The 16421-nt window shown below is 31.2% G+C and overlaps 2 protein-coding genes across 2 annotated transcripts; one reads left to right on the top strand and one right to left on the bottom strand.

Annotated features, from left to right (window-relative positions):
• Positions 1–4882: 4882 nt before the first annotated feature.
• Positions 4883–8083, top strand: LOC18598193 (IQ calmodulin-binding motif family protein). Its single transcript, XM_007027611.3, has 9 exons — positions 4883–5420; positions 5517–5631; positions 5797–5862; positions 5962–6050; positions 6198–6285; positions 6418–6564; positions 6655–6747; positions 6962–7063; positions 7368–8083. The coding sequence occupies exons 1-9, from the start codon at positions 5053–5055 to the stop codon at positions 7914–7916; spliced, it is 1617 nt and encodes a 538-aa protein (XP_007027673.3). The 5' UTR covers positions 4883–5052; the 3' UTR covers positions 7917–8083.
• Positions 8084–9484: 1401 nt separating this feature from the next.
• Positions 9485–11758, bottom strand: LOC18598194 (histidine-containing phosphotransfer protein 1-like). Its single transcript, XM_007027612.3, has 6 exons — positions 11582–11758; positions 11336–11466; positions 11166–11234; positions 10620–10691; positions 9896–9968; positions 9485–9701 (listed from the first exon to the last, which is right to left on the bottom strand). The coding sequence occupies exons 1-6, from the start codon at positions 11648–11650 to the stop codon at positions 9660–9662; spliced, it is 456 nt and encodes a 151-aa protein (XP_007027674.1). The 5' UTR covers positions 11651–11758; the 3' UTR covers positions 9485–9659.
• Between the last annotated feature and the right edge of the window lie 4663 nt (positions 11759–16421).

The following is a 16421-nucleotide window of genomic DNA, read 5'->3' on the forward strand; positions in this document are numbered from 1 at the left end:
GTATTTCTTTACTACTAGTTGTTAAGATAATCACGAGAATTTTAGTTGGTTCAGCCCAAAGTCCACGGTCGATGGCACATATGTAATGAAATCCTCACTCAAGGTTAATTAATGGCCAAACCATATCACGTGGTATGACCAAGAAGGCAAAAAAACGCCCAACGAGACAAAATTGCCAGGAGTCTGACCCATGGTGCGCTACTGCGTTTGGACTTTGGAGATGACGAAGTCTTTTGTTAATTGTAATTAATTACTGGTTAATCAAAGTTTCTGAATCGTTTTGACGCCAAATCCAGTTTTACTGACACTAAAAAAAGGACGGTGGCCATATTCGCGCGTGGGGGAGACGCGAACCGGAGGCAGAAGGCCCCACGTAATTGCCGCTTTTGTCCCATCCTGACTCTTCACACCTACTGTCTGCGCGTCTGTTTCAAGTGCTTCTGGGTGCTGACTTGGGAGGTCACAGTAAGTCAAGTTGAAGCACGCCGACCACAGAAAGTATAATTTAGGATACACCACAATTTATATATTAAAGTACTTTTTTATAATGAATAAATGTTGTTTCCTTTTTCTTTTTTATCTTCAACTCTCTTAGATGTAGTATAGTTTTAATGATTATTATTTAATACATTAACGGTGAAGATTTTGATTTAAAAAATTATAGAGTTTATTTGTGTTCATTTATGATATATTTTAAAAAATAATTAATAATTTAATTATTAAATAAATACGTGATAATTTATAAACAAATTTGTGAAGTTAAAAATTTCATCATGATGTATTTTTATAATTTATAATATATATAAGGTATGGATGTTGAAAAAAATTTTATTGGTAAAAATATCATTTTTGTTCATTATATGTTTTGATTTTTAATATTTTCTTATTATTTATACCAACAAAAGTTATCTGATTTGTAAATATATAAGAATTTTAATTGTATAGGATGACTTTCATTAAAAATATTTTATAATGTAAATATTAATAAGATTTATCTAATATATAAATAAAAATTTTAATATATATTTATACAAAAATTATTGAATACTATTAGAATTTAAAAACATGTTTTTAATGAAAATAATGTATTTACAATCTTTTATTCACAAATTGGATAAATTTTATTAATATTTATGCTAAAAAAAATTTAGAATGACAATTTAGACATATAATAAACAAATATGTCCCTTTCCATCATTTAAAAAATTTTTCAACACCATAATTTTTATATATATTATAGATAGATAGATTATTGTCTTTCAATTATAATTATCTCTTATATGTTTATATAAAATTAAATTTGTACTTAAAAATATTTTAATTCTATATATAATTATTGTCCAAATATGACTAAATAAATAAATATTTAAGTGCAATGAACTTTGATAATAAATAAAAGTATTTAAAAATAATCTTAATTTTAATTTGTTACAACTTACAACTTGAAGGATTTTAATTAGTGTATCTTATACACTTGCGGGATAAAAGTAGTCGGCGAACATAGCCGTCCCTTTTTTTCTTTACATTTTTCTTTATAAATTAAAACAATATAGGTAAATAATATTTACATATAGTTTTATAATTATTTTTGAAGAATTATTATGTAGATGTAAACACATATACATACATATCAGTCTCAAATTTTTTTAATTTTCTAATATTTATTTTTTCGTTCTTACGTATGGTTTCCTCTTAAACAAATTAATTATATCACACTAACAAATTTTGATGCCTTAATTAAAAAGTTGAAAGCATTTTTCAAAAAGCTATTTAAAATGAATAATTATAAGTGTAGTAATCGTTTAAAGTCAAAATTTTCATCAATATTGAACTAGAAAATCTTTTTATTCAGCAAATATACATTTATAAATGATGATACATGCTTTTAGATTCATACTAAAAATAATAAGGAAGAATTTCATATGTGTAATATATGTATACAAAAATGTTAGTCAAACAATTCTGTTTGTCATGATAGGATAAGTTGAATTTGAGTGCATTGTATGCGCGTGATAAAACAACAAACGCTAAATATAGTTTACTTGAATTGAACAAAATGTAGATGTGTAATCATCCTTTAGAAAACCCTGCCCAAACAAAAATACGTGCTTCACGATTGTTTAATTTAAGCAATTCGTGCAATTTAGATATTTTATTTAAACCCCAAAAAATAAAAAAAACCACACATTACGTATGTAGTAATACGTAAAAGTCAAACAAATTTATTTATTTTTAGCTAAATATTTTCATTTTTATTAGGGTCGGTGTTTCGGCCTTTTATAGGAAAGGTTGGAGCCACAACGAGTATATAATTCAAGTCCAGTTTTCCAAATATCGTGTGTCGTCAGCTGTATTATGACAAATTTAATGCATGTGGTAAACATAATATTCAACACTGGAAAACAATGGAATTCAATTTCTTTGACCTACTTTTTCATATGATAAACATTAAAATCATGTCACAAAATTATTTTATCATCGTGAAATGTGTAAGAATTAAATTAGTTATAGTCGTGATTTGCTTGGGAGTAAGCATTTGTTAATTTGATTGCTTGTATTACAAATTAATGAACTAAGATAAACAGAATCATACATTTCGTGAAGAAAATTTGTAAATTGATTCATGGTTATGATTAATTTCAATATAATAAAGTTAAATTTTTTCTTTATTTATTTGTTGGTATGTGTGTTTGTGTGTGTATATATATATTAACAAGTTAACAAAAAAAAAATTGCGCTTGTTAGTTGAGAATAAAACGTTACAGGAGACAGAGACTACAATCAAAGTTTTCATTTCTTAGTAAAAAATTTAAGGGATGTCATGTCAAAATGTGTTCAATGTGGGATTTATCCCATACTTATAAGTCACTGAACTATAATTTCACGGTGGGAAAAAACGGAGACATTAGAGAAAATAAATGCAGATCCTGTATGTAGGTCCTAGGCTCATTTGCAGTCCATACTTCTCGCTACCAAGTATTGACTTTATTGGCACCTGAGTGGTACATATTCTAGCAAATTAAACCATACAAAAGGTATTGAAGGGCAGTTTTTCGTGTGGGCTGCGGATGTGATTTTTATGGATTAATAGGAAAAAAAATAGAATATTAGTTAAGCTGCGTTACTTTCTATCTATATGTATGATCGAGAAGGCTTAAAATCGAAACATTGAATTTTATGTGTTTAATTTAAGTGACCACTGACAAGGGTTAAATGATGTTGAGATAAAAGTTTTAAATTATTTTTTTCAAAAAACTGAATATTCATTAAATTATATAAATAATGCATCAAATATAGGAATTTTTTTTTTAAAAAAATGCCATAACCAAAAATTTTATAACCTTAATAAATTTATAAAGTGACAAAGGGAAACACATAAGTAGAGTTTGGTATCATTTACAATAATTAATCAAATCCTCAAGGTGATCTTATCATTGCAGTGAAAATAATGTTTGGTTAACAATTATTAACCAATGGAAATAATATATCCCTGTGTTTGCTGTTCCGTAAAACTCAAAACATGATATTCATTTAAAATACCAAAATATTCATAATAGTTAAAATTAACAATAATTTGAACATTGTATAGAGATAACAATTAGAAAAATATTAATATTTTATGTCTTGGAAAGAAGGAACAATTAAATGATTTAATCAACAAATAGGAAAATTATAATATTTATCAATAAGTAAATTATACTTCTAAAATATTAATTCCATAAAGTCTTTGAATGAATGAGCAAGTGAAATTAAATCTATTATAGTAATAATGAATTTGTTGAGAAAATTAAAACAGTATATAACATAAAAAATAAAAGAAAAACATGTAATATACTTTTTGAATTTTGTAAAATTAAGAATTTTATTTTGAATAATGCAAATAACTATATCACTTTTATCACCATGAAAAAGTTTTTCATCCATCACCTTTCAAATTAATCATCTAATCACTTTAAATAATTTTAAATCACCCCATTACCAAAATTTTACCAAACATGATAATTTAAATACCAAAAAACTATAAATTTTAAAATAAATCACTGCTGCCAAACCTTAATAGTAGAATTTAAAATATTTTCAAGTTTCAAGATTCCAATTATGCAATGAATTTGTTTTGCCCAGAAAAAAAATATATATATATTACAAAACAAAAATTCATAAATGTACAAGGAGTTAAGTCAAAATACAAAAAAAAAAAAAAAAACACAGAGATAAATTGAGAGAAGAAAAAACAATGATTCCCTTTATGCCTTCCTACTTCCTTTTTAGAAATGCAGTATGAACCAAAGAGATCTAGTTCATAGGGCATATCCCTTTAGTGATTTAGGTAGCCACCCATTGCAGCCATATTAGCTTATTTATGAACAAAACTTATCTGAATTTTATCATATTTAGCAAGATGGTTTCTAAAATCAGTTATGATAGAAAAAAAGAGAGTCAATTATGCAATGATTCCCTTCCGATGAAAAAAAGAAACATTCAAGAAGAAAGTGATAAACAATCTGGACATAATCAAAATCTCCCAGTTCTTTGTTTTTATGATCTCTTTTGGCATATTCTTCGCTCTTTTCTTCTTCATCTTTCCAGGAAATAACCGAAAGAGCCTTCAAGATTTGAGTCATTTCCCATTAGCTTTCTCCTTTCTCCCAAAACCAAAAATAAATGCAAAAACAAGTTTAACCACGTGATCCACACACAATCCCATGCCTCTAAATTCTCCTTTAAAATTTTGCTACCCTTTTCCTAGTTTCTTGTCTCTAGTTTCTCTCACTACAACAAACGACTTAAGAAAAAACTCACTCTCGACCTTAGCGCGTGAGGCACTCATTTCACTGGAACCGAGTGGAATACTAAAAATTGACTGGTGGGTTTCCCGGGGGAATTCCAAACCTCCAGCTCCTCTATTTATGTTCTTTGCTGCTCTGTCCTTCTCTCAAAACCAGCAACCAGAAGTTTTTTCTTTTCCTTTGTTTTTTTGTCTCCCTTAAAAATTCTAAGGCTTTGTTTGGTGTGAACTGTTTTGACTAAGTCTAGTAGAAAAAAAAAAAAACAATGGAAGTAATTGAAACTAAAACAGCTGTTTCAAATTTCGATCTCCAGTCAAAGTCTCCGTTCTATAACATTTCCTCCTCCGACCTTCAGAACAGCGGCTTTCGTGTTGGATCCGAACCGTTGGATTTTTTCTCTATGGATAGTCCGAAAGAAGCAAGCGAATCAGATACCCCGTCGGGGAATAATGGTGGTGGCTTGGAAATGCCGATGGAGTCGTTGATCGACGGTCGAGATTTTTCGGGTTCGAATCTCGCGTCTAGTGGCGCTTCTTCTCATTCGAACGCGGCAGTTAAGGTTCAGAAGGTGTACAGGAGTTATCGGACACGGCGTAGGTTAGCAGACTCCGCTGTTGTCGCAGAAGAACTCTGGTGAGTACATAAAATCTTTGTCTTTGTCTCTTTTTTTTTTTATATTTTTATATTTTGCATTTTATATCGTTGGGTTATAAATATTTTTTTTTTCAGGTGGCTGGTTTTAGATTATGCAAGGCTTAATCACAGCACAATTTCGTTTTTTAATTATTTGAAACCAGAAACTGCTGTTTCAAGGTGGAATCGTGTTGGCTTAAATGCTTCTAAGGTATTCTTTTTCCCTTTTGCTTCATCTTTTCTATTAAAAATATTTTTATATGAAAAGCTGCGTTTGACGGCGATTCTTGATTTTTCTTGTCTTTTGTTCCTTATTTTTCATTTTACAAATTATTGTTCTTTTTCGCATAAATAGTAATATTTGGAATTTTGTCAGGTCGGGAAGGGATTGTCCAAAGACGCCAAAGCACAAAAATTGGCTTTTCAACATTGGATTGAAGCTGTAATTTGATCTCCTTAGTCTTTCGCTTTGATAAAAAAATAAGTTCATTTCAAATTTTAGATTTTTTTGATCGACTCTTAACATTTTTTTGAACTGTAGATTGATCCACGTCATCGCTATGGGCATAACTTGCATATTTACTATGATGAGTGGTCTAAAGACGACGCTGGTCAACCATTTTTCTACTGGTAATGCCAATCACGTTGCTGTTATTGTTACGCTGTGAATTCAATTGCTATTAACTTGAAATTTCCCTAGGAAGAAAGGGTTGCTTACGCTAGTAGGTGTTTAAAGAAGTTGATTGCTCAAGAGGTTTTCATTCGTGCTACCTACAGGTTGGATATAGGGGATGGCAAAGAGATTGATCTCAAAGAATGCCCGAGATCAAAGCTTCGACAACAATGTATTAAGTACCTTGGACCTGTACGTGCTTTAATATGTTAGATTCAATCTAGATATAAATTTATAGTATCGTGTAAGAAATTGTCAATTATAGTTGTTGCAAAAATCCTGATGTGTTTTCTTTGGTGCGTGCATGCGTCTGTTGGGAAACAGCAAGAGAGGGAGAATTATGAGTTCATTGTTGTTGAAGGGAAGATTATCCACAAACAAACTAGAAATGTCCTTGATACATCCAAAGGATTGAAAGAGGGGAAATGGATATTTGTTATGAGCACCTCCAAGAAACTGTATGCTGGAGCGGTAAGCATCTGACTGTGAAAGACTGTTTCTGTGAAAGATTGTTTCTTCATAACATATCTAAAAACCTAAAATGTCTTTTGTACCTTGCAGAAGAAGAAAGGAATGTTTCATCATTCTAGCTTTTTGGCTGGAGGAGCGACATTAGCAGCTGGTAGGCTGGTGGCAGAGCATGGATTTCTGAAGGTATAGGTTCATGATGATTAAGGATTTTGTAGTGTACCAGGAATGTTGCCTACTGCCCTTATTGTTGGTTGCATTTGAATGACTGGATACTTCCATCAAATTTACATAAGTAATTCATCATTGCAGCTAAGAGGCCAATGCCTTCTTCCTTCTATTGTTTGACAATCTTATTAAAGTTCTGATATATTAACTCCTGATTTTCTTGATTTTTCAGTCCATCTCTGCGTACAGTGGACATTACCGGCCAACAGAAGATAGTCTTAAGAGTTTTCTCTCCTTTCTGAAGGAGAATGGAGTGAACCTTAGTGAAGTTGAGGTAACCTTTCAATTTATCCATGTTCTCTTTAGTAATTGTTAAACAGAACATTTGATGTTTCAATGTTGCATCAAGAGAAATCTTGATATCTACACAAATGTTATCATTCCCCAAAATGGCAGTTGTTGAGAACTCTGACAGAAATTGCAAGAGATTATATGTACTTATCTGCTTAGCTATTTCTTATACTTGCTGGTTGTTATCCTTGAACCTTTGGTTCCTTTTTCAGTCAAATGGATCATGCCATTTTATTCAGTCATTCCAATAACAGATATGATGACTGACATTTGTATCTTGTTTCCAGATATGCCGGGCAGCTGATGATTCTGACGCCTATGATGAGGGCAAACCCAGCAGTGGTGGGACTACAGTTCTAGTTTCAACAAGCTCAGTGCCTACTGAACGTGGAATTGACAATGAAGAGAAGAATTTGTTGTCTGAATCATCTGAAACAAATCAAACAGAAACCAGAAATAATTATAAAAGGACTTTATCTGGTGGTCTTCAGAGCCCAAAAGCTGAGGTGCCTGAAAAAGCTATATTGCAAAGGATCAACTCCAAGAAGGCCGCGAAATCATACCAATTAGGACATCAACTGTCACTCAAATGGTCAACTGGGGCTGGGCCTAGGATTGGGTGTGTTGCCGACTACCCTGTAGAACTGAGACAACAAGCATTAGAGTTTGTCAACCTGTCCCCGAGAACTCCTCACACCCGTTCCCCAATCCTGTCTCCAAGAATGCCGCGTACCCCTACTACACCTTCAGCATACAGGCGTCCTGGTGGTCTTGCACCAACTACAGCTCAGCCGATATCGTATGACCATAATGCTGATGGCACTTCTGCCACCTGAGTGTAATATACGATGAGTTTTTTTTTTTTTAATATACCATGAGTTTATCTTTAGGTTTTCTGCTTCTAGTATAATGGATGCATTAGTGAAAGTAAAGATCTGATACGCTTTTATGTCACTTCAGCCTTTTTGGAATGGCTATATAGCATTATCGTAGTTGCCTCTAATGCGATTCATAAGTATCCATTAGCTGTTTATTCCATTACGCAAAATTTCAGATTATGCATTATGCTGAGAGGCTTTGATGGATGTTTTCATGTATTACCGGATGCATCAACTATTTTAAATTAATCAAGAAAATTACCTGCTAGTCCGGCTAGTTCCTGAACTGGCTAAAGCCAGTTACTGGAAATTGGTTTCTCACCAGTCACCAGTCTGGAGAAGGTTTCCCACTTTTCTTACGTGTTTTCCCCTCGTCATCTTCAAATATTCTGACTTGGTCCATGTCTTGACCAATCCAAGTTTCAAGATTATGAAAGGACATATACTGATCCTACAAAAGAAAAAGACATACTGTATGATTGTATCCAAGTCCAACACTGGAGAGAGCAGATCAGGGAGAGAAAAACATAAGCGTGGAAGCCTTGAAGCATCAAGCACAGCCATGTCTAGGAAGTTGTTACTTGTTAGCCTGGAAAATGGGCTGCCGACTGGGATTTTTTGGGGATGAGTGCTTTGCCGGTCTACGTTATGTATGCTAAAGGTCTTGTAGAAGTTTACTTCAAAATCATTTCTTTCATGAGAATGCAGCAGGAGATGCATTATTTTTTTCTACTTTAGTTGCTTCAGTTAGCTGTCGCTGCAACTTTCTTTTATGAGAAATAACATGTAGTATTCATCTCTACTTAGGAATCAACAAATATCCGTCATGCCTTTTCTAATATCTCAGAGCTCAAAAGATTTCAATGGCATTCCTAGGAATGATTCTACCATGGACCGCCTTTATCAATTGATACTGCACAAAAAAGTTGCAGAGCTCCAATCACATTTCTTGATTGGGGAGCTAGTATAGTTATGGTACAGGAGGTGACATTTGTAGCATCAACATCAGCAAAATATCCTGCCTGTTCCTCTGTTGCTTTGAAACAACCAGTTCCCACAATTAAAGCTCTTACAGTCATGTTGGCCATGGGATCACATTTTCAAGTCCGTCTCTAATCTAAAACTTTAGCTTTTAAAAATAATGCTTATGAATATTTTAACTTAAAAATTGTAGTTTGAATCCCTTCTTTTTCCATAAAAGAAAATTTTTGTGACGTTTTAAGAACATATTGAAAGTGATGGTAAAGTGACGACTGTCACTTTTTAATTTTTAATTTTTATTTCGAATTGAATTATTGATTTGATTCATAACTTTTATTGCATATTATATTTATAAATGTTATGAAAAAAACAATACATAATGCAACAAATTATCCTGTCAAACAAAACCCTATGGCCATTTGACAAAAGTCTATAATCCAACAAAAGGAACAAAAAAAAAGAAGAAGCAAAAAGAGCATATTTTATTGTCTATGTTGGTGCAAACATGATTATTCATACTTGTAACGTAAAGTCTAAAAGCAATATAAAGCACTAACTGATTCCTTGGTCACTTATTATAAAAGAAGGTCAACTCAATATCCAAGAGCCATACATTTAGTTAATCAAAATGGAAAAACAATGTTGACCTATTCAAGATAAAATGGGAAGTGTTCCTCAAAAATTTAGGTTGACCGAGCACTGCATTGTAGCGCTATCTACTCATTGCCGGTTGGTCTCAAGGGCAATGATACTCCTCTCTAGCTGCAACACCGGAAATGGGGAATTATTGGAACAAGCAAATGCACCACAGTAAGAAACCATTTTTAAAGTGTCAAAAAACCAATAATTCAAAGCAGGGGATTCGACCGTTGCATCATTTACAGAGTTTTAACCATGATATCAGAGAGTTTCAAGCCAATCATTCTAATAACAAACACTATAAGATCATGCGTTACCTGAATCAGGGTTTGAAATTTACTGCGCAAAAGGCAGTATTCGCGTGTGATTGAATTTAAAGCTCGCACGCACCTGCACAGTCGCGGACAACAAATTTATCAAATTGGGGCTAATAATAACAAATTGAACCCACGGCTTCTCAGATCTTTAAGGATATGATCTGAATGATATACCCTGATAAAAGGGTCAACAGAGAACGGATAAAAACGCTTAAAGACCATAGCAGCTACTGCCAAAATCTAGAGAATAGAGCATCAAACAATCTGAAATGCCAGTTAAGGAGAGACTGTGTTTCTAACATTGTAATCGCACAACCGAGAAAACAACCATCCGCTTGGCTTGTAATATACGGAGGAGCATGGATAGTATATATAATATATATTCACATATAAATAGGTGACTTTTTAACTTAACAAGAGGATCACTTTAGATGCTTTTGCCTCCTTGTGATGGAAAACCATACAGAAAAGTAGTAACAGTCAAAAGTATTGCACAAGTGGAACTATATGCCTTGAAGCCGTAAGTCTGATAAGCGGGGTTAAATGACAGACATCTACCTCCAGAATTCCTTCTTTTGGTATTATAGATGATTTTCTCTGGCTGATTGGGGTGAAGGTTTGAGGAAGTTGTTTGTTATTCATGGGGCCAACAATAGCATAAAAACACGCAGTACTTGTATAATATTGAAGAACGAATCGGAAAAGAGGAAGCTTGTTCTCTCACCCTTCCTTGCTCCGGTCATCAGAAGCTTGACGAAGGTTAACACAAGCAAGTTTCAAGCGATGTGCACCAATGCTGGGAGACCAAACACAGAAGAGAAAAGTTAAAAAGGCAAAGTCCCAAGGATCATTCCAAATGACTAAGAACTACCATAAACTATGAGATTAGCAGAAAACAGAACACCAGAAAAAAATGTTGCTATTTTCATTTGAAACACAGAGATTACTCCACAATATAGCTTAATAGCAGAAAATCTCATAATTTAAACCATACAAAAAATTTTCAAACGCTTACAATTGTTTCCTGATGAGGATAATGAGCATCAAGGGAAATTGAATTAATATATAGACATCAGGATTTGATCATGGGATATACTATTAAACTGTCAGACTGGTGTTTTCTAAGTTTGAAAGGAAAGGATTTCTTATCTGACACCATTGAAATGGACAACAAAAACAAGTTTCCTTCATCGTATTGTATGCAAATTACAGATAGGGTACTTAAAAGAACAAAGACATTCCCAAGAAGCAAATGATACAGCTATATTACCTTGAGCTACTTCCTTTAAGTTGATGAACATAAGTATCCAACTTGCTAAAATCAACACTTTGATAACCCCTGCAAATATAACATTGTTTAGGATACAAAATTGACTCAGAAAGTATACTTAAGAAGGCTAATGGTAACAGCATACGGTAGCATCTGAGGTTTGAGATTACAGATATTTGTTCAATTCTGTTATGATCCTTTCTGCATCAGTGCAAAACAAAGTAATCACTTCGTCGACAAAGTTTGGATTACTTGAATCCTGCAAAGCTTGAATTTGACTGAACTGGCTGTCCAGCACTCCCTGGAAAACAACACAATTACATAAACTTAATACTTGAAATCCTAATCCTTACATAAAGTCTACAATTTTACATGAAGATGCTTTATGACAAGAAAAATGAAGGGGAACATGATACCTCATCAAACATAGATTGAACAAAATTCTTGAGCTGTGTTTTGAGTGCGGCTAAAGCCATTTGAATCATAAATTTCAGAAGATTTAAACTTTAAACCCTACTTGTAATTTCTAAAGAGAAGGAAGTTACTTGATTTATATAAAGAGAAAAAAAAGAAGAAAAGCCTCCTTCCGGGGCTAGAAACAAGGGGTGGATTTGTCTGTTTTGTTTACTTTTTCTGTCACCTCTTTATAGAAGTCAAAGTCAAACAGTTTAGTTCCTCCAAAAAGATTTCGTGTGCAGTTGCCCACCGTCCCTCTCTCTCGTGTGAATCATGATTGTTCTTTTGTACACTTTTGGCACACCACTCACCTTCGTGCCATGAAAAAGGTCAACTGCTTTGGTTTAGAGTAGCATGTATGGCAACCTTTTTTTTTTTTTTCATTTTTAATTTTCTTACCAAACCAAACCCAATTTCAACGTTTTTTTTTTGTTTAATTTTCATTTTGGAAATAATTCTCTGTGTTAAATATGTACTTAATATTGTTTCTTCAATATTGATGATGCATGGTGCATGTGATTTACTAAGAAAAATATTACTATAAAGCAATGATTAATACAGAATTTGTCATTGTAACACTAGTTGTTACTTGCGTTATCATGTTATAAAATATAGATTATCTCTTGACTTAGTTACACAAAAATTTGTATCTCTTGACTTAACATATATGCACCTTATGATTGAAGCTTAAAAAATGTTTCTTTTATATAGTAGATTTAACTTACATAATGTTTCTTTTACTAAAATTCGATATTCTCAATTACTTCAAATGTATTAAATTAAAATAAAAAAAAAGATAGAAAAAAAGAAGAAGAATAGGAAACAACTTTGTCTTGCTTTACTTTTCTAATAATTGTTGCACAAATCCATCATCACGATCTGTTGATAATCTCGCAAATGCAACCCCACCATTAATATTGTCATTGTCACTTTTCTTGATCCTAATCTCATCAATTTGTCACAATCCTCTAAGGATTAATTAAGCGTTTACTTTTTTTTGGAAATAATTAAGCATTTACTTTAATTAAACAAAAGAATTTAAGTGGATAGTCAATAACATATTGTATTTCCCTGTGTTTGTAGTCAAGTGCAGGGACTCTGTTTTTGCTTTTGTTTTTTCTGATAGAGGGAGTTTTGTTTTGCGTTTGTTTTTGCCTGCAAACAGGTTCCTCTCGATAAGTCTAAAAGTTATTGAGAAATATACCACTTAAACGGGGTATATGAACCTATAGCTTTTGTGACTGCTTCCTCAATGTAAAGTAAAAGGGGATGCTCTTTCTCCTTGTTTGGAAATGAATGATCCCTTGCTTCTCAACAAAAAAAATAACATATTGTATTTTTTAATGACTTGCCTAGAAAGAAACGCTTGGAAATATACTACTTTCTTGGAAAAATTTCAACATTAAATACAATTATTACCTTTGAATTTAGAATAAAAAAATCTATGCATTCAATACAAAAATAAATTATAGAAGAATTTAATTAAAAAGCTTTATTATCGCGTTGTAGGTCTAAATAATCAAGTTATCCTATATGACTTTAAGATTTTTAAAATTATGAGTGCCTGTCTATCTTTCAGCAAGACCAAAATTTTGCATTGAAATTCATGCATGATTGATAAAATAACCCAAGCTTATTTGATATTTACTCATGAAAAGGACGTTACTTGCCCCCTATTTGAAACTTTTAGATTAGAAATACTTGAATATAGAGTGTTGGTTTTGTTTGTTCCCTAATCTCCTTTATAGGGTCACGTGCCTATAGCATTAGAGATATACTTTCAGCTTTTGCAAGATAAAACATTGTACCCAAAATAAAAAAAAAAGAAAAAGGGAAATTCGAATTTGAGTTTTGTTATCCATTTTACAAAGAGATAATAACTATATTAGGCTAATCCTCTCAATGTATTGATAAGTAAATTTGAATTAAAATTTTGAAATTTAATTTTATCATTTGAAAATTAGAATTTGAAAACTTGTTTAGACATACTTCACACGAGGTTCAATGCATCTGGCTTTTATAAATATATATAGAGAGAGTTGGGTTATCAATTTATCATGGTTGCAATATATGCCACACTTTTACACAGTGATGAAAAGATGTCAAAGACACCAACCATATCCTCATGTTACATTCCTGTCTCTTGCCGACCTCCAACTTAATCCTTTTAATGTTAATGGTGCGCCCTGACAAGGCCTCATTATTTCCTTTTTCTTCCTTTCATTTTTACATATTAATGTAAAAAGGATGCTCATCTGATATTAAATTTTTAATCTTCAATGTCAATCAATAGACTTTTTTTATACCAAAGTTTACCTAAAATGTGCATGAAATATCATACAAACCAAATATTTGATGGGATCATATGTATGCAACCCATTTTTCCCTATTTTATGGGTATTTATTTTGGATTTAAATGGAGCTGGAATGAATGCATCAAGCAGAAATAAAGTCCAAAGAGCTAGGTTTAGCCACCACTAGCACATACTCATACGAGAATTCATAGAGCTGAGTAGAAGCAGTAGTTAAAGAAACAAAATAAGATTGATTTTTTTCATTTATTCTAGTTACCAAGTCAGCAGCTTTGTTGCCTTCCTTCCCCAGTAAATGCGCCACTTAAGAAAGGAAAATCTGCTCATATATCAGTGACACAATTTTTAAACTCCACTAATAAAATTAAAGAATTATTATATATTTTAATAAACTATATTTAAAAAAAATTAATAAGTTAATATAGTAAGTTAAAAAATGTATGATATACTTTTAATTTCACTTGCAGAATTTAAAAATCCTACTAATATTACATAGAATAATAGTGTCTGAATAGGGGTAAAGTGTTTTCTTCCCCAGTTGCATTTGTATTTTATGAGGTGGTTGGATCTTCAAGCCCAGCATTACTGGGTTTAAAGGCTGAATTCGCTTTGGAGGTTTAAACCATCTTGTTCAAAAGCAAAACCATAGATCAAGCCTTAATTTCTATATTACATTAAAAAAAAAAGAAAAAGGAAAATGAACATTAAATTTTATTCCTTAATTTTTAAGAGGATTAAAGATTTTATCTGACCTTAAAATTAGATGCATGTATCCCTTAGTTTTGAAACCCCTTCCGCTCCTCCTGAAAGAAAAAAAAAAAAAAATAAAAACATTAGATCAAGCCTCAGCTGCTACTATTCAACTTCAATTTGTCTTTTTGTTATTTTTCTCGCTTGTCTTCACCTACCTGCGTTCACATTTTCTAGCTGGCCACATCAAATGCTTATTTAAACAATTTACAAACCATACATTATATATATATATATATATATATATATATATATATATAACGAGATTAAATTCACAAGTAAAATTTATAGTTACAATCAAATAATTCTTAATAAATATGATATTACTTTTATATTACTATTCGTAGAGTTTGATTAAGAAACGTATTTGTCTTTGAGAATTGCAGAAAGTCTAGAGATCCAGGCAGGGGCGGTCCAATAAGTTCAAAGGCTTAAAGTGAAATATTTAAATGAGATTTTTTTTATTGAAATTAAAAAAAATTATTAAAATTTTATTCTTCTAGTTTTTTGAGATGTAAAATTTTTAATTAAACTTTTATAATCAAGTTCTTCTAATATTTCTTTTTCAATTGATAATATAGTCAATCAATTTAATCTTTCTTGAGACATTGTTGATCTTAAATAAGATTTTATTAATTTTAGTTTTGAAAAACTTCTGAAGCAACAATTACTGAAATTATTAACATTATTCTAAAAATATTTAACTATTATAATTATCTTATATTTTTTAAATGACTAATATAAAATCAACAATCAAAATTTTTAATTCAAATAAATCAACTATCACATAAAATAAAAAAAATATAACAATATAATATAAATATAAATTAAAGTAAAAAAATCTGTAAAGATTAGAACAATAGTACCTAATTAGTGAATGCTTATTGCAAATCGCAAATGAAGCTCACAGCTTTATGAAGATAATAAAAGAATAGACTTCTTGTGTATTTTTTGGAGAAAAATTGAAGTTAAAGGAAAAATAGTAAATGAGAAAGAAAGAAAGAGCAAATGAGAAAGGAAGATTTCAAAAGTAGATATTATACATTGAAAAAAATAATTAGTTTTATATATAGGAAAAAAATAGCTGTTGAAAATCATTAAATGTGTTGATTGGAAATAAGAGAAATAAGTGAGAAAAAAAATAACTGTTGAAAATGATTAAATATATGTAACTTTTAGTTTATTGAAAATAAGAGAATATAGTTGAGAATTAATTATATTCTAGAAATAAAGAAGTAATAGAAAATTGAGATTTATTAGGCACATAATTAAAAAAAGTAAAAGAACAAATAATTTGATGAATTATTTTTTATTTTTATATTTTTAAATATATTTAATTATATTATAATTATTATAAAATTATAAATCTTCTTTAAAATTGGGACCTCCCCAAATTGGGAGCCTAAAGCCCTTGCTTGGGTGGCTTCACCCAAGGGCAGGCCTTGGATCCAAGAACTATCAAACCACCAAACCTAGCATCACTAATTCGACAAAATCACACCACTAATAACGTTAGCGTTATTAATGAATACTTAATGAAATCTGTCTCTGGCTATTTTGAATATGCATTTTGGGCACTATTCATGTTGTTTCACAACTTAAAACATGTTGTCATTTTACTTAAAATTTTTATTTTATTTTTGGTGATTCAAAATTTACTGTGTTTATTAAAAATGAATGACTTTTTAATTGTAGAAAGCCATGTACTTATAGAAAGATACATTTGTTCACTTTTGAA

The sequence above is a fragment of the Theobroma cacao genome, chromosome 5 (assembly GCF_053813885.1).
Source record: "Theobroma cacao isolate CCN51 chromosome 5, ASM5381388v1, whole genome shotgun sequence".
Classification (NCBI taxonomy): domain Eukaryota; kingdom Viridiplantae; phylum Streptophyta; class Magnoliopsida; order Malvales; family Malvaceae; genus Theobroma; species Theobroma cacao.

What these genes read in the sequence shown, in the direction of transcription:
- LOC18598193 (XM_007027611.3), top strand. Translation starts at nt 5,053, where the DNA reads ATGGAAGTAATTGAAACTAAAACAGCTGTTTCAAATTTCGATCTCCAG. An exon ending in GTTGTCGCAGAAGAACTCTG is followed by an intron (nt 5,421 to 5,516) that starts GTGAGTACATAA and finishes TTTTTTTTTCAG; the next exon opens with GTGGCTGGTTTTAGATTATG. An exon ending in TTCAACATTGGATTGAAGCT is followed by an intron (nt 5,863 to 5,961) that starts GTAATTTGATCT and finishes TTTGAACTGTAG; the next exon opens with ATTGATCCACGTCATCGCTA.
- LOC18598194 (XM_007027612.3), bottom strand. Translation starts at nt 11,650, where the DNA reads ATGATTCAAATGGCTTTAGCCGCACTCAAAACACAGCTCAAGAATTTT. An exon ending in ACAGAATTGAACAAATATCT is followed by an intron (nt 11,235 to 11,335) that starts GTAATCTCAAAC and finishes TTATATTTGCAG; the next exon opens with GGGTTATCAAAGTGTTGATT. An exon ending in CTTAAAGGAAGTAGCTCAAG is followed by an intron (nt 10,692 to 11,165) that starts GTAATATAGCTG and finishes TTGGTCTCCCAG; the next exon opens with CATTGGTGCACATCGCTTGA.